At 46.5% G+C, this 27968-nt stretch overlaps 1 protein-coding gene across 3 annotated transcripts; it reads right to left on the bottom strand.

Annotated features, from left to right (window-relative positions):
• Positions 1–27889, bottom strand: LOC119169704 (retinaldehyde-binding protein 1). Of its 3 annotated transcripts, XM_075886922.1 has the most exons (6): positions 27754–27889; positions 22888–23038; positions 14039–14287; positions 11614–11807; positions 10228–10338; positions 1–311 (listed from the first exon to the last, which is right to left on the bottom strand). In XM_075886922.1, exons 2-6 carry the CDS (start codon positions 22979–22981, stop codon positions 135–137), a joined length of 825 nt encoding a protein of 274 aa, XP_075743037.1. In that variant the 5' UTR covers positions 22982–23038; positions 27754–27889; the 3' UTR covers positions 1–134. The 3 variants fall into 3 exon arrangements, with proteins under 3 accessions (XP_075743037.1, XP_075743039.1, XP_075743038.1); XM_075886924.1 differs by lacking the exon at positions 14039–14287; XM_075886923.1 differs by lacking the exon at positions 10228–10338.
• Between the last annotated feature and the right edge of the window lie 79 nt (positions 27890–27968).

Consider the following 27968-nt stretch of genomic DNA (forward strand, 5'->3'; position numbering starts at 1 on the left):
TAAGAGATGGCACTGTTTACTGTACTTTGACCAGCCAACAACGTGACACCATTGTCAGTGTATTAGAGGTAAAAGAAAAAGTAACTATACACCCTTCTAGATATGACAGCAACTTCAAGACTCGGCATAGTGTGTCAAGGAGGTGGGAGGTCATATCGGCACAAGTCTTCGAATACATGACGCTTCCTAAACACAAGCTCCTCCTGGCGGTCGAAATCGAAGTCATTTCGCTTGCCTCCGAATTCGTCGGGTACCAGGTCTTGTGGACAAATTTTCCAGAGCTCCGAGAGGTCCTCTCGAACGAAGTGTACCTGTAAAAGTGAATACATAGCGCAGTCAATACAAGTCCACTAATATTGGTGTTGCATGTTTAATGAAGAGCAAGGGCGAGAACAGGGAAGTGGGGGTTGTCACATTGATAGAACATGTGTCTTCCCTCCCTTTGCTCCCTTCAAGAGAATGCATGATGAGAACACAGCCCTTAAGCTCCCGGCTCCCCGTCTCACTCCCGGTATAAAAATCCTGGCTCAGCTTCTGATGAATAGTATTAGTCCACTCTCCATAAAAGTGTCAATACCTCGTAAACACGCATGTCCAAAAAAAAAAAGAAGTTTCTTTCACTGATAAGTTTGTCTATTTATTTATTTATTAACACGATCACGATCAGAGTGACTACGCCCATTGCAGGACAAAGACTTCTCCCTTGTTCCGCTTCTCCCATTTAAAGGAAACTGCAGGCCGAAAACGGGGCACAAGCAGCAGGGCAAAAGTGTATAGGAGCAGATATAATTCAAAGCAACACCAACAAAGATAAGTGTGTGTCGAGGCCACATAAATAGCAAGGAACAATACTTATAAATGTAAAACATAGTGCAATGGGTTCGGTCCCACATTAAAGCGATAGAAAGCGCCACATTTATAATACAACTGTGTGTCGTTTCGTTCAATCGCGCCGCTACTACAGCCATGTGACACGTGTTCGACGAAAGTATCTACAAAAATGTCGCAAGGCGTTTTGTTCGCAAGAATACTGTTTTTGGTACCGCCGTTGCTAGTGATTGTTCTTTAATGTAGGGGAAAAAATTGTGCGTGGCTGGAAATAATTATAACGCACCAGGCGCTGTGGTAATACGAGTCACATATCTGGATAGGAGTAAATGAACAAAGTCGGCAGAGTTATTACGTTATGTCTGCAACTAAAAGTACCGGCAAAGTAACAACATAAATTCAATTTATGTGCTCAGTGAAGTGAAAGATTACAGAAAGAACCAAGCATGGCAAAACGCAACGGCAGCAAAATGTGAGTAGCAAATAAAGCACACACGTTGACAAAGCAACAAGGTGAAAATGCCCACGCTTGTTTGAAAGTACAGCCACCCCCCCCCCCTTGTTTTTTTTTTTTTTTTTTGGCCTGAGCGCGCGAGCGTTAAGTTCTCGGTCAGTTTGTGCCTAGTGAAGCCCAGCGGTAAAATAAGCCATAATACGTGCATGCGCGCGGTGAATACTCTTATGTGGGTGTTTTCTGCCACACTGTTGCGGTGACCGGACTCTCTCTTTCTAAGTTATAATTTAGATGAAAAGAAGAAAAAAGTGCCGCTCGTAACTGTCTATCGCTTGGATGACACCTCAACATGTCGGCACAAGGAGAGGGTGAGTGGGATTAAAAGTGGATAGGAAGGAAAAAGCAAAAGAAGCAGTAGAAGCAGCACGCTAGCAATTAGTGCTTACTGACTCAGCGGTTGATGCTCACACGTTCAGGTTAAATAATGAGTGGCTGTTCATGAGTTACGGTAGCTAAAATACATACAAAAAAGCGAACAGTACTTCTTCAATAGACAGTTCTACGAAATACAAGTGTTCGGCAAGACACCATCAGAATATGTTAGAGGTTTTGAGGTCGAGACATAATGTATATGCCATCTGCATATGCTAGGGTAAGATGCCAATGTATTACCTTGAGTGGTTTCTTTTCCTTTTTTTTATATAATACGGATGTGTTTCGTGCCAGGGCGCGCCACTGCTCGGTGACGTATTTCCTTCACGGATATGGCGTTGTAAAATATTTACTAATGGATTGTGAATAAAAAAACAAGAAGGAAAAGTTTCGTGGCGGAGCGTCAAACCTGCGACTTTGCGCTTCTCAGCGCGCGAGACAAACCACTATAGGCCACAGAGCGGCCCTTCTCCAACGTGTTAATGGCGAGCCATTTATATACATCCTGTACCGGTGACGGCCCTCAGAGCTTGGCAACTTCAGCGCGCTTCCATCATCAGTAAGGAGATGGCACGACGGGGGCGGGTAGGGCGTGCGCGCGCTATAGGTCGTCGTTCCCGCCAACCCACGCCTCACTGTGCGCCCGCGCCTCCACATGGTGTGGTCTAAATGCCTATAGAAGTTCTATAATGTTGTGGCTCACGCGCGCACCCTGATCTCGGGATCCGGCCGCTTTGTACATCCTGTGCTTCAACCGCAAGTTTGCTTTGAAGTTACAGTGGGGATCTTCGATTTTCAACTTCTGGCTACCCGAGGGCTGCCAGAGCCAGCCACAGCGCGCTCGTTTTTCTCGGGCTGCTCCGTCCCCCCCGCTGCGCACTTCCGGTTGGCGTTCGTTTTTCTCGTGTTGGACGTTCTGGCGACCCGCGGGGAGCCCGAGGATCGCCAGACGCTTCCAGGACAATTGAGTCGTTGAAGCTTTCTGGGAGGTTTTGGGCAGGTTTCGGGCTAGCAGACGCCGAAAAGGTACGATGCGCGCTTGGTGCCACCTTTGTGAGAAGTCGGCGGATTCCAGTGTGAGCACTTGAGGACTGCGTCTTCACTTGCCATTACGCGTGGCGTTATCTTCTAAAGCCTGTTTCCCGCCTTGCGAGATGAGGCGATTACGAGTGGCGGCGAGTGTTTGAAGCTACTGTTCATCGCATTTGTAGTGTTTCCCGTGAAGCTTTCTCCTGTGAACAACGCGATGAACTGTTGACTGCGTCATGCACATGCCTTAAAAGTTATGTACGCAGTACACGTTCGTACGCACGCATGGAGACAGCTTTGGAGTTAATTTTTTTTTTTCGTAGTAGTCGTTTGTGAAGCTGTGCCTAGTTTCTGTGCACTTAGCGAAGACGATTGTGCTTGAACTAGCTTGCTCCGTCGTATGTTTGCGTACGTGAACCTCTTAGAACCTCTGTCCTGACTACTAAATTGATCTTCGATGGTAATAGAAGGCCCTAGATCGCGACTGTTGGTGATGCTCGCTGGTCGCAAACGATGTGCGACACCATTTTCATCTATGAGCCAGCATATGTTGTATGATATTGTTACACAAGGCAAGGCATTTTATTGGAGGTTTTTAATGGGCCCTGAGTCCGCGATCACAGTATAATGATGATGATCTCCACCGCCATGGCCCACACCCTCTCAGAGGGATTGCAGTGAAGGCAACGTCGTCTTCATTCTCTATCCGCGCTTCCCTTGTTTTCCCTGGTAGTGATACTTCTTATCATTCCTCCGGTCTCAGATGAAGCCCTCTGGGCAAATCGTTCTTGCATCCTTCGTGTAAACGGCTTCAGGCGGGCAACATGCGTCACCTCTGTCTTGCATGAACGTCGGCCACTAGTGGTGACACGTGCAATTTCATAGTTGACCTCACTGAGACGATGGAGTATCACAAAAGGACCGGCGTAGTGTGCCAGTAGCTTTTGGCTCAAGCCACGTCTGCGTATTGGGGTCCACACCCACACTAGATCACCGGGGGCATAGGTTACATGCCTGTGTTGACTGTCGTAGCGAGTTTTGGAGGACTCTTGCGCTGCCAGTGTACGTAAGCAGGCAAGTCGACGTGTCTCTTCCGCCCGACACAAAGTTTCCGCAATTTGTAAATTGTCATGGACGAGAAAAGGAAAGATAGTGTCCAGCGTATGTCGAGGTGAGCGAGCGTAGAGCAGATAGAAAGGGCTGTAGCCTGTCGTTTCGTGTTTCGACGTGTTGAAGGCGTACCTGACGAATGGTAAAACTTCGTCCCAGTTTTTGTGGTCGGAGGCGACGTACATTGACAAAATGTTGATCAACGTTCTGTTTGTGCGCTCGGTGAGGCCGTTAGTTTGCGGATGATATGCAGTTGAGTGTCGGAACTTGGAGGCACACAAACGAAGTAATGATTCGACAATATCAGCGGCAAATTGTCGTCCACAGTCATTTATTATCACGCGAGGAGGTCCGTGTCGGAGGATGACTGAATGCAACAGGAACTCCGAAACCTGGACTGCCGTGGCGGAGCATAAGGCAGCCGTCTCGCAGTACCGCTTGAGGAAGTCGACGCATACAATTATCCACCGGTTACCTTTTGAGGAGCGTGGAAATGGTCCCATCAGATCAATGCGGACCTTTTCAAAAGGGGAACCGGGAGGTTTTATAGGTTGCAGGTGACCAATTGGACCCGAGGAGGGCCGCTTGTGGCTCTGGCACTGCGTACAGCTGGCAACGTGGTTCTGAATTGTCTTGCTCATTTTCGGCCAATAGAACCGCTCTTTCGTGCGACCAAGTGTTCGTGCGGTGCCTAGATGGCCAGAGGTGGGGTCATCATGCGTGAGACGCAGAACAGACGTTTGGAGGAACGCCGGAACAACTAGCAGAAAGCGGGCGCCCGTCTTGGACAAGTTTCTCTGGTAATGAAGACCATTTTGGACGCAGAATTGGCCTTCACCTAATGAGTTTCTCGCTCCAGGGAAAAGAGTTTTCAAGCTTGGGTCATTACGCTGCTCAGCGGTGAAAGTCACGGCATCAGGAAAGCCAGACGACAGAGAAGCGATAAGGTGGTCAAAAATGTCGCCTTCACAATCTGTTAATAGTAGCGGCATTCTGGATAGGCGATCCGCATCAGCGTGTAGCCGGCCAGTCTTGTATTAAATGGTGAACACATGATCTTGCAAACGAATGGCCCATCGTGTGAGGCGGCCGGATGGGTCACGAAGGTTGACCAGCCAACACTAAGAATGGTGATCTGTGGCGATAGTGAACGGGCGACCATAATTGTATGAGCGAAACCGTTGCACGGCAAAGACTACCGCTAGGCATTCCTGTTCGGTCACTGTGTAGTTGCGTTCAGGCTTGCTTAAAGAACGACTTGCGTACGCCACAACGTGTTCCTTCTTGCCAGAACGCTGAACGAGAACGGCACTGATACCGATGCCACTTGCGTCTGTGTGAATTTCCGTGGACGACGAAGGATTGAAGTGCCGAAGTATGCGCTGCGAAGTTAACAAACAATTCAGCTTCTGAAAAGCGGCATCACACTCGGAGGTCCACTGAAACGGGCTGTTCTTGCGTAGAAGGCTCGTCAGGAGGTGAACGACATCCGCAAACTTGGGTACGAACCGGCGGAAATACGAGCAGAGCCCGATGAAGCTTCGTAGTTGTTTCACAGATTTAGGACGCTCGAACGATTCAACGGCCGCTGTCTTTTGTGGGTCAGGTCTAACGCCATCTTTGTCGACGAGATGTCGTGACACCAATGTCTGTCGCTCGCCAAAGTGGCACTTTTTCGAATTCAATACAAGGCCAGCTTTTTCAATGCAGCTGAGCACGAGGTCTAGGCGAGTGTTGTGCTCCTCAAACGTACGTCCAAAAATTACGACATCATCAAGCTAACACATGCATATATGCCACCTTAAACCACGCAATATAGAGTCCATAAATCTTTCGAATGTCGCAGGAGCATTACATAATCTGAATGGCATAACGTTGAACTCGTAAAGTCCGTCGGTCGTACGAATGCCGTTTTTGTCAGCTGCGTCCATCGAAATTTGCCAGTAACCTGATTTCAGGTCGACAGATGAAAAGTAGGACGCGGAATGCAGGCAGTCTAGAGCGTCATCGATGCACGGCAGTGGATAGACGTCTTTCTTGGTAACAGAATTCAGTCGGCGGTAGACAACGCAAAATCTCCACGTACCATCCTTCTTCCTCACTAGAATGACGGGAGCGGCCCACGGACTTGCCGATTCCTGTATTATTCCCTTTTCCAGCATTTCTTGGACTTGCTCGTTGATGATCTTCCGCTCCGATGGCGCCACTCGGTAAGGTTTCTGCCTAATGGGATGCGCCGACTCGGTGTGGATCTGATGACGTATCCGGGACGCTGGGATTAAGGGCCTTTGGCTGTATTTAGAAAAATCGAACACTTTCGAGTGCTTAGATAAACGTCGAGCAGTGTATGACGTTTGCTTTGGTCAAGTGACTTGCTGATCATTTGTAGCAGTTGGGCATCTTCTGAACCTTCTAAGCCTAGATGTTCATTTTGGTTGGTAGCATCAACAAGCGCAACCAGCGTCATACATGACTCGGGTCTAAATACTGCAAGTTTCATGCCGCCTGGTAGAATTGCAGGCTCCATGGAACTGTTAATTGTCCACACACCTGCCCGTCCATCAACGACTGACACTATACAATGGGGAATGATAATGTTCTTTTTCAGGCGTGCAAGGAAATCGGTTCGAGCGTGGCGTCAAACGTGCCACAGTTGTTACTGGAACATGTCACGCGAACAGACACAGCAGAAAATGCAGGAACGACTGTATCCACGGAGACGAAAAAGATGCACTCCTCCGGACAGGAATTTTCCAAGAGCGCCGTTGGGAAAGTACCATGTCTAGAAAGATGCCCTCTTCTGCAGGCTACAGTTGCCCCACACTAACACAAGAAGTCAATACCCAAGATAACGTCATTTGTAGACCGCGGAATAACCACAAACTCTGCGCAAAACACCTTGCCACACAGCGAGACGTCCACAGTACAATATCCCACCGGACAGAACACGCCACCACTTACACCACGAAATGTCACCCCACGGTTCAGGCAAACCATCACTTTTGGTCCAAGCAGGTTCTTAAAATTTACACTCATCACCGAGACTGTTGCGCCTGTATCCACAAGTGCCATAGTAGCACTTGTGGATACAGTGCTACTATATGATATTCATAAGCGTCTGCTGCGTCGATCGATGGTTGCCATGGTGGAATAGAAACAGGAGTGCGCACACGTTCTGGTTCGTTTACGTGCACATCCTGAAAATTGCTGGGGCGATGATAGGTCTGCTGACATCGAAGCAGCTCTTCTCTGACAATCTGCCGCATGGTCAAAGCAAGGTCGTTAGGCGGCACTGTTTCAACATTAGCCACATTGGGGACGTCGGACAGGCGGCCCAATTTCGGAGAAATTCGACGCATCTTCAGGGATTCAAAGGTACGACAGAGCTTCATCACGTCGGACACGGAGTTCAAGCAGTCTTTCCCAATTAAGAAATTGTACAAGTCTTCGGCTATACCCTTGAGAACGTGTCCAACCTTGTCTTCTTCAGACATCCTCCCATTCACGATCTTGCACAGCTTCCATATTTCTTAAATGTATGTCGTACATCTTTCTCCCGGAAGCTGTGCCCTCTGAGACAATGTCTGCTCCGCGCGTTTCTTATTTGCGTCCGAATCACCGAAGCACTTCTGCACTTCTTCAACAAAACGTTCCCAAGTCGTGAACATGTCCTCGTGGTTCTCGTACCACATGAGGGCGGTGTCAGTTAACGAGAATACAACATGACTGAACTGTTCGTTTGAGTCCCAGCCATTGCTTCTGCTCACCCGCTTGTAGTTCTTGAGCCACACGTCGACGTCTTCTCCTGATGTCCCGCCGAAGTTTGGTGGCACTCTGTAGTACGGCACGGAACCCATCGGAGTTGGCCTCGAAGCGTTGTATGGCTGCTCTTGGGCCATTATGATCGGCGAAGGTGAAAGTCCGGCGAGGCGGCGGCTGCGACGAAGTCCTGGTAGTGAAGCTCCCGTCTTTGGGTTCGTCCTACCCAGCACCTTCCACCAAATTGTTACACAAGGCAAGGCAACTTAATGGGCGTTTTTAATGGGCGCTGAGTCCGCGATCACAGTATAATGATGATGTTCTCCACCGCCATGGCCCGCACCCACTCGGAGGGATTGCAGTGAAGGCAACGTCGTCTTCATTCTCTACCCGCGCTTCCCTTGTTTTCCCTGGTAGTGATTCTTATTATCAATATTATACAATACGGTGCGAGAAAAAAAACGGAGAATGGATTGAGAAATGTATACATCCTTTCGTGGCCCATTTCATCGTTGGCTTTGTCTTTTTTCACCTCTTTGTAATAATGCCGCGCCATACGTACTATGACCTAGTAGGCCGAATCAAAGCTAATATCCATGACATTCGTTAAGTGCCACTTAGGACTGGAAAACAGGCCAAGGCAAGTCCTAAAAATGGATCGAAAACGCGTCATGCAAATGTTTATTTTATATACGACGCGCACTCGTAGTACCGATACCTGCGCATATCATAAACTTTAGACAAAAACGTAAGTTCGTCAACGTGTGTTTGCGACGTACGATAGGCGATAGCTGAGCAGGTATATATATATCTTCAAGCTCTTTTGGGGATACGATCACTTTCGTGTGACTTCGCGTCGTGTTGTGCAGTGACTGATACATGTACTAAAGAGACGAGCTTGTTAAGCCGTCACCGTCGCGGCAGCTCATCTTGCATCGTTCTCAAGGTAGCGTGCGCCAGCTGGCTGTTTCGTTCGCGGACGCGGCGAGTGATCGTGCGAGCGTACGAAGTCATACCCCAAATGCACACGTTCGAGGATATTATTTCAGCTTTTTGGCGCGATTAGCTACGTATTTCCGAAAGGACAACGCAGAAAAAAACCAACATACACGCGGTGCATTGTTTTTTTTTTTTTTGCTGCCAAGACGGTAGAGTTTGTTTACGTTTGCGCTGGCTGTCCTGCGTTTGATGTTGCGACCTTCTGGCTGTCGCCGGGCGTGCGCGTAACCAGCCTACGTCATTTTCTACCGGAACCGGATGCAGCCGTAGCTTTCGGGGAGCCCGCGGGTCTCCTGAACCAACCCAGGAATCCGAAAATCGAAGAGGCCCAGTAGTTAAAGAGATCACGAACGTCATTTCGCTCACTGCCGCGTTTGCGAAAGGAGTGCGCTGCTCCCACACGAAGAAGCGAGAACTGTGACCATAGTTCGAGCTTGTCTTGTGTATATCTGCGCGTTCATTTCGTGCGCTTTTCTTTCTCTCTGAAGAGTTTGCTTTAGGTGTCGAGCTGTGACAGTTGTTTGTCCACGCTCGTCGTGTGTATGCTCATTTCGTGTGCGCTTTCTACCAGGTATGCGCTCAAGTTTCGAAATGCTTGCCGTTCTTCGCGTGACATTTCAATGTCTTACTGCACCGCTCCCAGCTTCGCCCTTGTGGATGAACAATGCTCAAATAATGCTCAACTACCTCTGCAAGGACACCTTTCACAATTATGTAATAGTGACCCCCCCCCCCCAAAAAAAGAAAGAACAATCAGCCATTCTTTTTTTTTCTTCAATGCGTCAGCTCCCTTTCGGTGTGATTGCGAGAGCACTCTTGTAGCTACTGGATTGTTCTTGCGAACTACGAAGTACTGCGCTGGCACCACGGCGGCACACCAGGGCAGGGACGGGAAATATGCAGCAGAATATTTCTCAAATCGAATTTGTCAATCCCTGCCATCCGCTGTTGATGTCAGGCCCGTCGACGTTGTTATACGCAGAGAAGAGCGATAGACTTCAAGCTGGCTGTGATACGTTAAAACCGTTTTTCTGCCACGTCCTCTGCTAAAGTGTTTCGCTCACATGGTGATTGGATTCTCGACTACTGAGCGGCAGTGTTTTCCCACCATGTTCAAGAAGTTCCGAATATACCTTTGAAGGTTATGGGCCTATGCTCCTCAGGAACTGTAGGATTAGGACAGCTTTCTTGCGACCTTGACTATTTCGGGTACTAATATATTAAGTACTTTTTCCTCGGTTAGCGGGAAAGACAGATATAATGGTCTGCGACATGCTAAGTGAAAGCACTGAATCAGGCTAATTTGTATTTGTGCTGTATAAGCTTACGATGCTTGAAAGCTTGAAGGAGGTAAACACTATGCATGTAATTCTGGATAATAAGTTCCTACTCAAAGCTTTACATGATGTAGCGCACAATAGAAAAGACATGTCATGGCGACGTGCAATGCCTAAATCACTGTACTCAACGATGTTGCTGGTTAAGCCCAGTTCTCGGAGATGCTGCCTGGAAACAGAGCTGTGGCGCACAAAAAAGTTCAACTGAGGCTGCAGCCAGCGTTTCCCAACTGTAGAAATTAAGCTTCCTAAAAGTGAATGACAGAGAAAACATTTTACCCTCTTCAGTAGCTTATGCTTCAGAAAAGGTTTGACGACTTCAAACAGCGTCTTGAAAGCAGAAGGGTAGTTGATTACGTACACAGCCTTCATTCGCACTGGCGAACAGTCCTGAAAATGGAGAGTATAGGGAAATTATGACGAACGCATTCGACGGGCTGTCTAATTTTTACGGCAAGATTGTTAATTTTAACTACCGCTTTCATGACAGCTGTGGTACGTTATAGGCGAAGAGTAGTGATAGACATCTCGGCTAAGTAGTTGACAAACGCATTGATATGCCACTTCCAGCGCACAAGTGCACGCCGTCGTATAGCTGAGAAGGGCACGAAGAATGCCAGATTTAAGCTTAATCCCATTTCACCACAAAAGAGCTTTTACAAATACAATAAACAGCCACTGGTTGCATTAAATTTTTAAACTACCTAAACCGGGCCATAATTATCGGGGGGAACAAAAATAGCAAGCCCGCGGGCCTTTCTGGTGTCATCTACAACACCCGTGAGTACTTGTACGCAGGAGCATGTACCATGGCGCGCTGGATATGTTTTTACGAACAAAGGTAGAAGATGCTTTTCCACACCTTAGAAATTCGAACGGGACAGAGATAAGCTGTAGCTCCGAGAAACAATATGACCTTTACGAGAGTGTTGATGATATACACGGGTTAAATATACAAAATGAAGTATAGATGCATGCATGTTCCAAATAAACATGCTAATTTTGTTCTGATTCCAGAATTACATGATTATGATTGTTTTTTGTATTTGTTTCCCTCTCCGGTCATAGCCCTGCGTTAACCCCAAAAGGCTGACACTATCTGTAAATAAATTAATCAATAAATAAATGTTAGCTTATTAGTAAGTAGCGCCTGGACGTACGTTCATAGAAAGTGAAAGCAGTTTTTTCACAAGCACATGAATACAACAGGTAATCAAAGCATATGAGACGTGATTTATTCGGTTTAGCTGTACCTTAGTAATTATGCGGCATGAATCTAAACCAGTTAAGTGGATAACTCTTTCCATTGGTGGTGCCCGCACTGCCTGTGCCGGCAACTTTGGAATTAAGCGTTGGATGATCGACCGGTTCAGCTACGCATGGAGGAATTTCCTCCCCCTAAAGTTTCGAGTTTTATCTTTGTGTGCAACCCCGAGTGTTAGCCAAAGCGCTAGTGTAAAATTCTTCTTTTGCCGGAAACGCAACAAGAAATTTTCCCACGAAGGGGTGTCTGACAGACGAGCTCTGACATGCAACCTCAGTGCATCAGGCCTGCCAGGAAAAAAGGACCACGATATGAAAAAGAAGTAAAGGGGCACAGTGATACGCTATGTCATGAAACATCGTTGTGATTTTCGTCGTAAGACTACAGCCTCGTTTTCTCACCTGTGTGATGTGAGTCATCTTAATTAGTAGCCCTGGAGTTAGCTGACGAAAATGGTGGAAACCAAGTCCTTCCAAGTCCACGATGCCCGCCACTCCACCAATTTGTGCCAAGTCTTCATAAAAATTGCAGCTCGCCAAAGTTAGTACGCCTCTAATGAAATCGTTGAACGAGCACATTGTAGGGTTCCAGGCACCTAGAAAGGCATGGCAGTGAAAGGGCACATATATTATTCGTGAGACCAGTAATTGTACACATTACTAAAATTAAAAACAAGAGGCCGACTGAAAGAACATCAACTAAAACAAACACTACTGCTCCCTACGGGAGCCGGCGTGTCTATTCTTCTTGAACGGGCCCTGCAACACTTTCCAAAGTAGCCATGGAATGAAGTAAGTGAAGGGGCTCATCGCCTCCACAATCCACACAGCACGAGTGCAGTGAGAAAGGCTTGTCACACGCTGCGATTGTTTTCTTTCTACACTTGTCCGGACGAAAATACTAAAAATTAAGCAGGGAATAATGGTACGAGGGAGATAGGTACGTCGCACCCACCTCGTAACCTTGACAACCTTCTCTCTCTCTCTCTCTTTTTTTTTTTTGACGCACACGCTGACACACCACGGCCTTCCGCGGAGGCCTCATTAACTCCCAAGCGCGTCATGCTCAAGTCAGGCAATGACTTGATATTCGGTCCAGTGACGCACTGATTTGTGAGTACATAGCATCATTTACCGATAGCAGATAAAGCGATTTTAGGTGACTTTGCGAATTTATTGGCTCACGTGTATGGTTTCGTATTTGGCTCACGTGTTTTCGAGAGCCTGGACTACCAATCGGCAGCGTTTTCTGACCGTGCTCAAAAGTGTTTCAGGGCCCCTTGAACGAGTTTAAGAGGTGAAGCTTCTTGTAGTCTAATGCAGTCTATCCCTCAAGCATAGCCAGCGCAGCATATTCACAGAGAGGAAGACGTAGAGACAGACGCTTCGCCCCACACATGATTCACTCCATGTATATGCTGTGATCTTTTTGGTCGGCCTCTTTCTTTTATCTGTTTACGTCTAGCTCCTAATATGAAGTATACACATTACAACAGCCTCAGTAAAAACAAAGTATTAAACAGTAATAAACGAGTCAGTTACTCTTCGAAAACACGTGTTTGTTTTCGTGGAAGTCACTTTTACAAACTGGAGTGACGAAAAGCTTGTTTGCCCAACTCATAGACCTAAGGTATTCAAGGCGTTAAAATTTAGGTGACGTGTTCTTGTATTCTGTTCATTTTGAAGTAAAAGAAAATCATCATGATTGCTTACGGGAGAGCACACCTTATTAAGAACTGGGCTCGTTTTTTCACATTTGAGTAAGCTGCAAGAGCAGCGCAGTCCTCCCTCCGCTCATAAGTATACCCTCTTCTTCCGAAACGGCTAGGACTCAGACGATATCTCAATTTGCCCTAGGAAAATTCTTCTTCTATGCACGATGAGACCACGCCTCTTAACATCGTCTCACGTTCACGTGCGTTACATCAGTTGAACTCTTTTTCCTAGAGGGATACTGACATGAACTCGATATATCGTAAATTAACATTTTTTTTTTTGTTTCGATGATGTGGAGCATCAGTGCTCCCCACGTACTGGTGTCAGACAACTCATTTGAAACATTTTACTCAGATTCTAATTTTTTAGTCACTGGAAATTAACAAGCCAGCCCCAACCCCGTGTGACCACTTAAAAGCTGATCTTCAGGACCTGAATAAATTTCAACATGTCATGCTGAAATGGACATTATCCCGACGAGTCAACACGGTTGCAGTCAATTCGCGATCTCTGCGCCCTGCACGCAGCCTAAATTTTACAAATCACAGTCAAGGCTCTCTGCATGATCAACAATTCACTCCCCTTTGTTTACGTGCTCCACAAGCAAATGACGGATCTTTCGCTCTGTACATCGCATTTTGCTGTCTCCCCGTGACTACCCAAGGCGACGGCTCGCCACTGAGAGGCCGCCCTCTCAATATCAAAACGGAATGGTTGTGTGAGTGAGTGAGTGTGTGTGTGAGTGTGTGTGTGTGTGTTTAGAGTGGCTGCATGGGCCCCGCCGCGGTGGTCTAGTGACTAAGGTACTCGGCTGCTGACCCGCAGGTCGCGGGTTCAAATCCCGGCTGCGGCGGCTGCATTTCCGATGGAGGCGGAAATGTTGTAGGCCCGTGTGCTCAGATTTGGGTGCACGTTAAAGAAGCCCAGGTGGTCGAAATTTCCGGAGCCCTCTACTACGGTGTCTCTCATAATCATATGGTGGTTTTGGGACGTTAAACCCCACAAATCAATCAATCAATCAAATCAATCAAAGTGGCTGCATGGAAAATAGAAATGATTGGAACGAGGGGCGTTTATGATGAAATTACATTGAGGTTATGCAAGAACTCACCCAATCTCATCAGTGCCATACTTCGCCCAAGGGAGTCGGGCTCTGTTGAAGTCATTACCAGATGGTTTTCGTGGCAAATTTCTCTAAGCCGACTGTTTTCTGGCCTTAGATCTCTGAAAAATTCTGGTACGTCACGACGAGCGTTAACGTAGTTCTGGAACACTCTGAAAGCCGCTTCAACATTGTACTTTTTGCTTCGAAGAAACATCAACAGGAACTTTTCGTCACTGGGAACGTGCAACGACGCCTCTGGAACATACAAGAAATGTCCGTAAAAACGAGAATATTCATCTTTCAGTGCTGCTACGCAATGATGCAGGCATTTCTCTTCTGTATTTTTCTCTTTTTCATCTAAAGTAACAACTACAAGAGTAAGATTTGTGCAACGTAAAGTGCTTTCTATAACATCAATTTTGTTTTAGAATTACTTTCCCATTTGTTGTAGCCACCCTATAGGTGTTTGTCCTTACTATCGGCCATAATAATATGACTAAATACACTGGGCCAGTTCCCACAAACATCAAACTAGTGCACTTTGAGTTAAATGTCATCAATTGCAGTATAAATAGTCGCCTTATCCGCCAAAAAGCACGGTTATACAAGAACACACACATAGAACGTGCGTAGTCGTGTTTTAGCGCCTATGTCTAGTAATGATACTAATGGTGCATTAAACAGTTCATAAGCAAGGACTACTAGAGTTATCGAGACTCGAAAAATTGGCTCATAGGTGGATCGTTCGATATGAGCAAAGCATATGTGCGTTCTTCGTGCCTGCTATTGTAGATGTGCCGAGCTCGAGCCGTACCTGTTGCTTCTAAAAGAGTCACGGACTGTACCACTGAGTCATGATTGTGCCAGCAAACTATTAGGAAAAGACGATGTCCTTAGAGTGAACAGATAAGTGTTTAGCCGCACAGTTGCACAACGTGTAGTGCCCTAGGTGCAACGTATTGAAATATGGTGACGAAGGGAAGGAAGCGCATTAAGTTTCACGTTCTCAGGGGCTCTCTCGGCTAAGCCTCATTTGGAAGCCCTTCCCATACCAGAAAAATGACAAGCGAAGATGGCGTGTGTGTACATCACCTACCAAATTTTCTTTCTTTCCTTCCTTCTTTCCTTCTTTCTTCCTTGCTTTCTCTTTCCCTCTTATTCCTTTCTTTCTTTTTCTCTTTCTCTCTTTTTTCTTTCTTTCCTTCTTTTTTCATTCTCTTTTTCTCTTATTCCTTTCTTTCTTTTCTCTTTCTCTCCTTTTTCTTTCTTTCCTTCTTTTTTCATTCGCTTTCTCTCTCTCCTTTTCTTCTTTCTTTTTTTTCTTTCTCTTTTTGTTTCTTCCTTCTATTCTTTTTTTCTTTCTGGTATGTGTGATATGAACAGTTGTAGTGAGTCCTACAAATTTTTTTTGTGTCTCGAGCATAAGTTGACAGCTCGTAGGAGCCAGTCAGACGAATTTCGCTCACTATTACATTCACCATGAAACTTTATTACCTCACCACATGAAGGCAACGTCGCATTTATCCTGGAAAGAAAATGAATATCTAGCTCTAAATGCCAAGTTAAAGGAAAACATTTAATATAACAAAAGACTCGCATTCTATATTAAATAGTGGTCCAGTAGCCGTGTACAATATTGAAACCGAACGTTGGTATGCCTGCGAGTCCACAGCGAACGTCCGTGCCTCTGAAAAAGGCAATCTGTGTCAAGGCCAGCCCGCCTGACGCGAACAACTCAACGGCGTAAACACGCAGGGCGCCTTTCTGGCGCGCACGTGCAGTGAGTCAGTGCAGCCGCGAGCCCATCGAGTAAACAACCGGCGTCTTCCTGTCTGGGGGTCTGACGCACTGCGCGGCGACGTCACTCGTCCTTGGGTGCAGCCACCTGCAGCACAGCCTCTCCAGATTCGATGAGAAAGAACCCGTCTCTTACGAATGACACTGTAGGGGAAGGGCAAACGGAAGCGGAGAAATTGAGTGAGGTTTCTACCACACGGGCGTTTGAATCACGGAAGCCGCTAATCCGCTACAACTGCAAAAAGGAAGGGCACATCACGATAAACTGTCAGCAAAAGCTTGCAACTATCCTAGAATCGGAAAACAAACGGTAGCCGCTAATCTGCTACAACTGCAAAAAGGAAGGACACATCGCGATAAACTGTCAGGAAAAGTTTGTTTTCGCAACAATCCGAGAATCAGAAAAAAACATGCGGTTGTTGGAGCCGTATCTCCAAGAAATTAGGGTGAATGGGAAAACGTGCCGAGCACTTAGAGACTCAGCGACAAACATGGATGTTGTCCATGCTTCATTGGTGTCTCCGGATGACTTTACAGGAGAATGTGCGTGGATCAGGCAAGTCGCCGAGGAGCAGAGTGTTCGCTTACCAATCGCCACGGTTGTCATTGAAGGCCCGTTCGGTAAGCTTCGCACCGAAGCAGCTGTGTCTGCCGCGCTAAACGATCGTTTTCCTTATCTTTTCTCCAACAACTCAGAGCAGCTTCTCAAAGAGCAGGGTAAATCGTTCTTCCCCAACTTAGCGTACATGGCCCTCACGCGATCGCAAGCGCGGAAGCTTTCGCGGAAGCTTGATCTTGTTCAATGCGGTGAACTCTCAAGTGACCTTGTCGGCGGGTCGACGGAACCCCAGAAAGGAAATTTTCCGCGTGAGTCATGTGAGCAGCCACGCGAGCGGCCCGTCACCCAAGCGACCAGCGCGGTATGCGTAGGGGGAGACAACATGGCGCCATTGAGTCAGAGCGAGAGGGTTGCAACGCTCTCGCCTGTAGCGGAAAGTTGGAGCGAGCTGTCAAGGGATGATCGAGAGACGCCCATTCAAGAGCAGCGCGAGGACCTCTCGGTCAAAGCGCCAGTGGAAAGCCACATGAAAGCTTCACAAATGTTGTCGAAGGAGTACAACGACAAATCGGCGAATAAGCGTGCTTTTGAAGTTGATGATCAGGTAATGCTCCTGCGGCCGTCCAAAAAGAACAAGCTTGAGGTTCATTGGGAAGGGCCCGCCAAAGTAATATCGAAGCTTCCTGATACCAATTATGAAGTGAAATTAGGAAGGCGGCCGAACAAAATTTACCACAGTAACTTAATGAAACCATACGTTCAACGTCAAGCGGTCGTAAATCTGCTGTTGAATGCTTCAGAGGAAGAGGGAGACGAAATTTTTAGTTCTTGTGAGGTAATCGAAGGGGGATCAAAAGTAATCTGGGAACAGTTGAACCTAGAGGCTAGCTTAAGTAAAGTCCAGAAGGAGGACCTGAGAAAGATTGTTTCCGAGTTTGGAGACCTGTTTTCGGACCGCCCTGGAAACACGAGGGTGATCGAACACGATATCGAGCTAAGCGGTGAGGAGTCAATCCGTAGCAAGCCGTATCGTTGTTCCCCTGTGCAACGTCGCAAGTGTGAGCCGCTCTTGGTACCGCATAGGTATCGTCGCCTAAAAGTGGTCGGTTACTGAGATGGAGCGTGATACTCCGACAGCGCAACTTTGACGTTCACTTAAAAAAAAAGGGGGGGGGGGGAGCTTAACGCTAATGCAGGTGCATTGAGCAGTGCGTTCTAGCTAGTACCCTCTCACCTTTCGGTTTCTCGCTGGCGATTCGGGGCAAAATTTTTTCCTCATCACGACCTGAGCTGAGCGCTCTCGTTCAGAGTGATCTCAAGGGGCCAACTTTATGTGGTATTCTAATTCGTTGCGTTGTTGTACGTTTGAAAATTCGAGTTCTTATTTTAAGAGTCTTTTGTCCCACATGTGCCTCTTGATGTAGAGGGAAAGAAATTCCGATGGACGCGTAGCTAGGTGTATGTTGTACTATACTTTGTCTGGTGTTCTGTCGGGTGACCGAGGGCACTTGCTTGTGTCGTGTGTTGTCTGTTGTCGAACCGTTCTTGGCAAGTTGCAGAACCATCGACAAGTGCTGAAATCAAAGATTGTCAGAAGAGACGAGCGAAGCTGGTCGACAAGTTGTGGCGACAAGCCAGTGGAGCTGGGATCCGTCCTCAAGAATGAGATGTGTTCCCGGAACGGAGTCTGGAGCTGCATTCTCCCCATGGCCCTGGAGGCGAACCTGGAGGGACCTGGCGAACGAGCGCGCCTGTCATCCGAGCCCCGTGGAAGCAGCTCGTCTTTTCGGCGCATTGTCTGGCGGCGGGGGTGCTGTTATGCCTGCGAGTCCACAGCGAACGTCCGTGCCTCTGAAAAAGGCAATCTGTGTCAAGGCCAGCCCGCCTGACGCGAACAACTCAACGGCGTAAACACGCAGGGCGCCTTTCTGGCGCGCACGTGCAGTGAGCCAGCGCAGCCGTGAGCCCGTCGAGTAAACAACCGGCGTCTTCCTGTATGGGGGTCTGACGCACTGCGCGGCGACGTCACTCGTCCTTGGGTGCAGCCACCTGCAGCACAGCCTCTCCAGATTCGATGAGAAAGAATGACGCAGCCCAGCGGCGACCCCCATTGGAGGAGTCTGACCTAACGACCAGCGGCGCTTCTGGTTGGACATTTGGGTTGGACCCGGTGCATATAAAAGAAGCCCTGCGGCGCGTCGCGAGAAGGAGACCCCTTTGACAGCAGACCTATGTGTTAGAGAGGAGAGCTCGACTCTTCGAGTCTCTGTCGGCCCCAGTGCCGAATTTGTAACGCCTCTGTAGATATGCTGTACATAAACCTTGTTTAACTCACCGTCGTCTCGTCCGCTCGTCTATCAGCTCTGCGCAGAAGCAGTCGCGAGCTGAAAAACCTACGCTACCAAACGGCTGGTGACCTTTCCGGCGGAGTTCGAAGCAGTGGCGCCTTCGGGACCGTGTTGGCGTCGCCGTCTTTCGAAACAGTGGTTGCAGCGGTGAGATTCGTAGCGCCCTTCGTAACGTCGTCGGAGGTGCGCTTCGCAACAACGTGCAGGGGGCAGGGCATTCGACTTTCCCTCACAAGTTGGCTCCTGGCACACTCGTTGACACAACATCATGTTTCCCGCTGAAAACATAAGCTCGAACATGTTACACTCTTTGTAGCTCCTGAAAGGACCAACACTACATCACACTCGGTAACGCATTAAGTTATACAATCGGAGGCTATAGTTTTATACATACGTAACGATTGATTTGATTGATTTGTGGGGTTTAACGTCCCAAAACCACCATTTGATTACGAGAGACGCCGTAGTGGAGGGCTCCGGAAATTTTGACCACCTGGGGTTCTTTAACGTGCACCCAAATCTGAGTACACGGGCCTACAACGTTTCCGCCTCCATCGGAAATGCAGCCGCCGCAGCCGGGAATCGAACCCGCGACCTGCGGGTCAGCAGCCGAGTACCTTCGCCACTAGACCACCGCGGCGGGGCATACATACGTAACGAATCACAGTGGAAAGGGAAGTTTTAATTACTTTGGCTTTTTTATACGACTGACGTGGTGTTGCAGTAGTTCCAAAATCGACACCCCTGTGATCAAGCTACGAGGTGGCATGATGACGTCACGTGATAACGTCGTAAAATGGCGTTACGTGTTTCAAAGATCTGTGACGTAAACTATATTTGAGCATACACGTGAATCATACATTTCAGCTTAATAGTACCAAGCAAATAAAAAGAAACTTTTTTTCTCCTTTTGGCATCTGTGTTTATAGAACTGTATTTTACTTTTTTACGAATTTTGATGTATAGTAACAATGTGATGATCTACAAATTTCTTGTATAACCTAAACCCTCTATGTAATGACCAAATGGGTCTTAAGTGTATATGAATAAAAAAATTCTGCAGCCACTTAGGAAGTGAAAGTTAAATCAAAATAGACAGTGACACACTGCGTCCGCTTGGTCGGAAAAATTTATGGTTCGAAAGCTGGAATACCACACAGCTTTTGGAATCGCTGTAAGCTATTCGCCACGTACTGGTGTTCTTGAGAACGTCATGTGTATTTTCCCTCGGGCTTTGAAATTGCACTTACTTTTTCTCGCTTTTTTTTTGTTATTGTATTTCAAAGCACACTAGCAGATTTCTGTCGGGTAGGCTAGCTAGATGGTTTCTGTCAAAGTACACCGTACTGGAGCCCTGTCTTTTTGTCTGCCACCGTCTACTGGATTAGCACACGTGTCGCAGAACTTTCCTCCTGGTAGCTAACGACAAGTAGAAACCCTGTGACGCCGTGCCACCTTCATTATGAGGCCTCCATCAAACAAGTTCTACCGCTTCCTTGCCGTTGTGTAAATGGGCATTGCCGTCTTAACGCACTCCGTGTAGCACATACATATTTATTATTCATTTGTTTACCTGCTCACAGATATACTATAGAAGCCTTTCAGAAGGAATCGGGTAAGGGGGAACTACCGTTATACAACAGTAAACTAGAAATGCTTAAAAGTAGAAAATACATCATTAGAGTATGATGAATATTCCCACAACGCAGTAGTATTCCAAAATATTAATATAATAATGAACCGTATTAAGATATACATGCAGCAGAAGACTGCAAAAATATCACTGTATTCGGAGGGGGATAACACATGAAGATAAACGTGCAATAGCAAGGCCAACTGGTACAACGAAGTTCTGCGGAGATGATAATGAATGAAAATGAGGATCAGAAAAAAGTAAAAGGTGAAAGATGGCTTAAAGTGCAAAATGTTCGTTTGAATGATTACCTAGTGTACAGTGAGAGGAAATCAACGTCGCCCAGGAGAGCATTCTATAAACGTGTAATAGCACGAAGCAAAGCAGAAAAAATAAACGCAAGTGTAGAGCAATGTATTGGGGTGCAGCCGAACTGATTGTACAGACTTTGTTAAACTGTGTGTGTGAATGATATCGGGGTACTGTTGGTATAACCAGTACTCACTCGCGGCGTCACAATTGATTTTGATTCTCCTAGCGCTAGACACGATAACGATTACACATGATTCGCGGGCGATACTCTGAAGTTTTATATGGGTATAAGGGAGATAAACTTTCTCGTAAGATTCGGCCTTGTTGGCCGTATCAAGCTATTGTTCTAACTTCTGCGTTTCAAGCTAACTGTACTTCGGATTTATTACTCTGAGTTCGTATTTATATTGCCCAGGCACTTCCGTACTCTATCAATAAGTGTATTTGCCATCATTTTATTCTAATGATTTGTCTCTAATTGTTCGTTTATTCGAATGGCGCAGCCTTTATATACTGAGCCAGGATGCGTGAGCCTACCAGGAGGCCGGAACTACGACATGACTTTTCGAAATATGAAAGCTTTTTTTCTCTCTCTCCCCGAGTATATATTAGTATGGGTCACCACGAACCCTTTTATTAATGGTGAATTCTTAATACTGAGAGTTTTAGTGCATCGACTATGGGCTTTCGTTGATAATCGAAGGATGAAACACAACTTTTACCAATCTGTATCTTTCATAAAATGATTGAAAAGAATTCATTGATTGGTCGAGTGTTTTATTGAATAATTTATAAAGGCATGAGAAGTACAGGGATCGGTACCCAGCACCTATAGCAATTGTGAAGAGGTTTATCAGCCGTTGAACGACGATACGCTTGTCAGCGACGATGGAGCGTGAAGCCCAGTCCAGCGAGACAGCAGCGATCAGATCGCACGAACCGAGGAAGCCGAGCGTTGGCGATGCTTCTGGATAGAGGCGCACCTTCTTCATTTTGAATAATTGATATATTTATTAATTATTGAACCGACATTCAGACTTCAGACAGACAGACATCGGTCTGTCTAGAACACAGACAGACAGACAGACAGACAGACAGACAGACAGACAGACAGACAGACAGACAGACAGACAGATAGACAGATAGATAGATAGATAGATAGATAGATAGATAGATAGATAGATAGATAGATAGATAGATAGATAAATAGATAAATAGATAAATAGATAAATAGATAAATAGATAAATAGATAAATAGATAGATAGATAGATAGATAGATAGATAGATAGATAGATAGATAGATAGATAGATAGATAGATAGATAGATAGATAGATAGATAGATAGATAGATAGATAGATAGATAGATAGGCTTTTAAAATCTTCTGTATTACTGGTGTGACATGTGAGAGGTCGAGAGGCAGCTGCCAGCTGTTCACGCCGCGACGCGCAATAGCTCGCATGCCAAAGCGGAATGTCTCGCGGAGTCATATAACGCGGTGACGAGGAAAGTGAATGAGACAGCAATAGTTTATTAGTCGCTAGAATCCTATGGTATTATTTCGTCTCATTCATACCTCAGACACGGTTTTCGGTAAGTCAAATTTTCCTGCAACTTTCTCTGGCGGATTGATTGATTGATGTATATGTGGGGTTTAACGTCCCAAGACCACCATATGATTATGAGAGACGCTGTAGTGGAGGGCTCCGGAAATTTCGACGACATGGTGTTTTTTAATGTCTCTGGTGAAAAAGCTCGAGGAAGCGGGTTTGATTCCCGGCCGCAGCTGTTTCATTCTAACAGAGAGAAACTCAAAAATACCCGAGTACTAAGGTTTGGGTTCACGTAAGGTAACTTCGGGGAGGGCCGGGCAGATGGTCAGCGGAATCCGATGTCCTTCCTTGCAGTCAATCATATTACCGGGGCTTCCACACCTACAGTCTGATATCAAGTATGTAACAATTAACATGAAAGTGAAAGAAAAGTACGCCCCTTAGCTGTCGGTTACATCTACAACAAGATGGCAACATGACTCATGCCATGAATGTGCCAAATAACGATATAATTAAGGTGTAGAAATGCCTGAATACTAATGAAAGTGTATTTCTTGTTTCTTGTCACATGTTCTTGGACACAGACAAGAAGAATAGTTACCCCCCTCCCCCCAACAAAACAAAAAGTTGTACTTTTTGCGGCAGAAACTTACCTTTTATGAGTAGACGAAGACGTCGGAGACATTCCTCTCTAACTTCTTGGGTTTCGCCGAGCTCGAGTCTGGCCCTTTCTTGAAGATCCATCATATGGAGCCGCTCGGTGTCGCTTGCGTCTGGTTGTGTTACCGCGGAAGCATTTGCAACCTGTTCAAGGGCGAAGGTTTTAATTACTTGAGGAAATGCGTCGTATATCAGCATGCTTCCAACCAACACCGTGCGTCAGTGTCTTCTGAAACATTCTTCTATTGGGCAAATATGAAGTTGCGTTCATTCTAACCACGAACGGCGGGCACAGCAGTTTATCGCTTAAACGCACGAAAGTGTTTCTGACCTGTAGAACTTCTAGCTCGAAGTCTTCCGAGATTAAGCATCACAGAAGTGACGGTGATCGGCTGCTTGGTTGAAAGGTGGAATGGTGGTCAACAAGAAAGTTTCTTTAAACCCTCTTGTTGGTCGCATTTCAAATAGAGGATAAATAGTAGCGGCACGTGTACGGCGCGATGATGTTAAATAACCCCATGTGGTCAAAACCTTAGCGCATTTTGCACTAAGACGCGCACATCTGGATCACCTAGCTGGATCACGTGGGCATGCAGCTGGCCCTGGCTTGAATAAGCTTTTAACCTCGAACCTGTGTTTTTCCCACCGCTTGTTCTACTATATTCTATAGACCTATTTCATGTTTGTAAACAGGGGCAGGCGCCGTGAACATACTAAGGTGCTTGTATACCGACGTCCCTGCTCGTAGACTCTGCCCACGCGCTGTGCTCGGAGATACCTTTGCAGCTGCTGTGTCACTTGTCACTTAGGCACAGATGGTACTGGCAAGTTTTAGGCTGGGCAGAGCGCACGTGCCGTGACGTCGCTACATTCGCCTAAGTATGTGGAAGGTGCCCACTCCTGTATACAGACGTGGAATAGGTATATGCATGGCTATGCTTGCTCTCCATTTTAAAATCGTCTTTTAGTCTGGCTCTTTCTGTCTCTTTCCTTCGTTAACCATCTGTCCTGAGCGTTAGGGTGGTGATTGAAGTTCGACCAGTTGATAGTGATGATGATTTTCTATCTACAATACACGGCAAACCTCGGCCATACCAGCTATGCTCTAAACATACGAGAACTTCATTCACTACGGGCCTCTCACGGGTGAGTCGCTTTGGAAAGTTCAGACACATAAAAATCTAATGTATTAATTCACTTTTTAGAGATCTTTTAAATAGAAATCGTACAAACACAAAGTTACACCAAACAAAACCACAAGCGCTGTGAGCTTTTCTCTCTTCGTTAGTGTCATCCGTGTATCTAGGTGCTCTGCCACATATGCTGTGAAAACAGTGCCGGTTGTTCATCTGCTCCGTAAGCCGTTCCAGGCGTTCATTGAATACCGTGCGTACAGCGCTTATAAATTGTCCCAGAGTTAACTCCATGAATGTTTCCAAACACAAAGGAAAAAGGGGGCTGGTTTGTAGGGGTGGGGAAACCTAGACATCGACTGAACTTGCGTCACCATCGTCACTATCAAGGCAGCACCTCTGTTCCTTACGTGCGAATTTGGGTGTGCGTGCATGTGTGTGTTGATTGCTCACCCACAAGCACAGGGGAGGAGAAAAAAAGCTTGCCCTCTACACCTCCTCCGCTTTTAAAGACGATGGTCTTCCTTGGGGACCATCGACAGAAAAATTTTGGTCTGTCTGTCTGTACATTTGTCTGTTTGTCCGCCCTAACAATACCAAATGGCCAATCCCATCCGCAGCGCCCACCAATATTGCTCAAGGTTTAGCGTTCATAGATGTGCGATGGTCAAGTAAAAAAGCAAATAGTGCGCATATCTGAGACGCCATAAGAGCACGTCTATGTGTTGTATATCTGCCTTTATACTGGAAGAGGCACACAAAAGTAACTGTAATGGATGTAATGTTTATCGCGCTGCGCTGACAGTGCAACGCGATGCTCAAGGAGGTGTTTTCAACGCTTTGCTACGACGACATGGTGGCGGCACCTGCCCGTCGCTTTGCATTCTACACCTTATCACCTCCGAGACTGGCGCGCATCTTTCTCGCTTGTTCGCCTTCGCTGCACGCTTGAGGCACTCTACCGCAGCGCCTTCAGAATACGATTCACCAATTTTCTTGCGCAGAACATCAAATAAACGTTTTGTTCACTCTCTCCAGGGGCAAGACTATCGTATTTTGACGGCATTTACAGTGTAACAAGTAGATTCGGGCAAATTTTTTTTTCTTCGAGTGAATGTGAGCCAACGAAGCAATATGAAGAGTGTACTGCATTGGCACATGAACATCGGCAAGCATATTCGCTATCAGTCATTAACGTTATCGGCGGTGGTGCACACACTGGGTTAGCAGACAAACCACAGGACCGAGAGATAAAGAATGTGCCTATATAAATACATCTTCACGCTGGGTAAAGTACTGATATTCTTAGTTTTGCCTACACTTTCTTGCTGAAACAGTAGGCCTCTAGGGGGAGATACGTCACACCATGACGTCACGGACGTACGTGCAAAGTGGCCTTGGCGAAACACCCCCGCTGCTGGCTCAGAGTACACCTATGCGCTGTTCGGGGCTAGTTTTCTTTGTTTTTTTAAAACCTAAACGTCATTTTAGGTGACAAGATTAGCTGTGGTATGTGTTAGAAAAAGTCGAGGAGTGTGGTTAACACCGTGAAAAAATAGTTGCCACGTTGGCTGGCTGCTCATTCTGGAGAAGCGAACACACGTAGTGGCTTGTGCGAGGAACAGTAGCACCTTCTTCGAAAATGTGCATTGTTTATGGTGTCGTGTAGTGTTCGTATAAATGCACCGACTATATTGGTTAAAGTTTACGGGCTGTGAAATTGAGAATATTGTGTGCTGTGTGAATAACGGTGCATCTTGTATGCAAAAACATTAGCACACGTTTAGAACAGGTGGAAGTAAGTGTTTATCGACGGCACTTCACAATTGAACATTCTAGTCAAGGTAAAAATGCATTCAACGCGATCATCTGCAGGTGGGTATGTCTCAGCGTTTCCGCAGAGTTCTGAAAAAAAGAATGCATGATCTCAGGGCTGAAATATACGACTACGCATGAGCTATTAGCATGTTTTAGCATTGCCCAAGCTGTATATATGTTGTACCACAGCGAATGTGCAATCCCAATAAATGCTTAGCTCGTATTATGGGAGACCTCCTACGCCTTTATGGAAGCGGCAGAGAGATCTTGTTTCTCACATACTTGGAACCTTTTACAGCCCGATCTTTATGAAGTGAGAATGCACATTACAAGTTGTGCAGCTGGTTTAAGAGAGCAAAGTACGTAAACACGTTGTAGGCATGCGACGCAGCGAGGTCACTGTGCAAGAAATATCTACATAATTAAGCTATCAGGATAACAATCGCGTGAACATTCAATGAGTTATGAGGATTGCTGTAGTGGGGAACTTTGATTTTCACAGGGCTTGGTTTATCTCAGCCTAACACGCAGCAAAATGTGATTTTTTTTTTCATTCATCTCAGATCATAGCTATTTATACAGAGTAAGAATCTTACCCTTGACCTCGCGTACAGCGCGAAACCATACTACTGCCGATGTTCTACCTCGTTGAAAACTAAAGTGCATATGCAAGGACGGAAATTGAGTATATTTCCAATCATGCTACACAAATACCAGGCAAATATTTCTCGAAATTTTGAGCATACAGATCATTCACTTTTGTAGAGGAAAAAAATATAGATATTTTTTTATGATTCGCACGCAGAACGAGCACATCACCACATGTTATTCTTTAGAATCGTGCATTATAGGCAGTTACCCTTCCTTTTTGTGATTATCACAGAAATAGCATTCCGCCCACAGTTCTGTCAAAGGAATGCAGAGAGACGCAACGCTGCTGTGCAGAAACATCCCGCCGGCGGAACTTTCTTCCCAACCAGTACCTGCTCCGAGGGGGGGGGGGATGGTGGGCGGCTTGCTCGCCGTGACGTCACACTGTTTACAAACAAGAAGGCGTCTATTGTGATAGTCTCGATAGCTTGCACAGGCGAATGGTCTGCTTGCGATGCTGCATATTTATGTGTTTCTGTAACAAAAGTTACGTAGCATTCGGCTGCGGTCCTTGTGCGTTCTTTGTATATTTCTCAAGCTGGTCACCTAAAAATGGAATACGATTACCACGCCCTTGTGCCATGGCTGCAACCACAGATATGTGTGTGTGCTCGAGGTACGCTCGTGTGACCTTAGCTAACAGCACTTCGCTAACATATCGGAGATAAAGATTCGTCCTATCTGACAAAGCAGCGCTGCTTCTTAAGCCGAAAGTTCTGTACACAGTGCTAAATAAATTAGCAATGCCGTTCATGGTTGCTTCTACGATAAAAACCCGTATCGGACGCATGCCGAGAGATGGAATTGCTTGACACTTTCACTACACGCAAGTAGCTTTTCCGAATTGTAGTGATATCCCATTCGCTGCTTTCTGCGAGAAAGCTTTATGGATTTTGCCTAGGCACTAGAAGTCAACCATCACCGAGTGTCTCTTCACTGAAGCGCTTCCGTCCCTCCCTGAGCGCGCTGACTCAAGCGCAAGCATTCGTCCATGTTAGGTAGACATAATTAAAAAAAAAAGAATAAGCGCAAGCAGTGAAACGTTCACGCCACATGACAGTTGTCGCAGCTGTCCGGAAAATTAAAAAGTTCAATGACAATCTATGGCTGACACGAATATTGTTAAGGTACGGCGCCAATGACGAATTGCGCTGTTCTCCACGAATGCCGCATCACAAGGTCGCAGACACCGCATTCATTAACGTACGCACTCTTGGACGAAAAAAACTAGAAAAAAAAACACTCTGTTGCACTCACCAGCGGTGAGCAAGGCAGGACCGGTTGCCGCGCGTTCCCATCGGCAAACTGGCTTCTCGCGTCGCAGTGGCTTGCAGCGTTTGCACCTCCTCGCCACCAGTTGCGTATCGTTCGGCGACTGTTAGATCACGGCACGCGAGAGGGCGTTGCTACCTTCTCTTCACCTACGTCACTACGAATACGGGCCGGCTTTTTCTTGATTGTAGAGCTTTATT

The sequence above is a fragment of the Rhipicephalus microplus genome, chromosome 2, assembly GCF_043290135.1.
Source record: "Rhipicephalus microplus isolate Deutch F79 chromosome 2, USDA_Rmic, whole genome shotgun sequence".
NCBI classification, from domain to species: Eukaryota; Metazoa; Arthropoda; class Arachnida; order Ixodida; family Ixodidae; genus Rhipicephalus; species Rhipicephalus microplus.

Coding starts and splice junctions, on each gene's coding strand:
- LOC119169704 (XM_075886922.1), bottom strand. CDS start 22,981: ATGATGGATCTTCAAGAAAGGGCCAGACTCGAGCTCGGCGAAACCCAA. Junction 14,288..22,887: donor TCTTCGTCTACTCATAAAAG/GTAAGTTTCTGC, acceptor TGTATGTTCCAG/AGGCGTCGTTGCACGTTCCC. Junction 312..10,227: donor AGCATAAGCTACTGAAGAGG/GTAAAATGTTTT, acceptor TCACTTTTACAG/GTACACTTCGTTCGAGAGGA.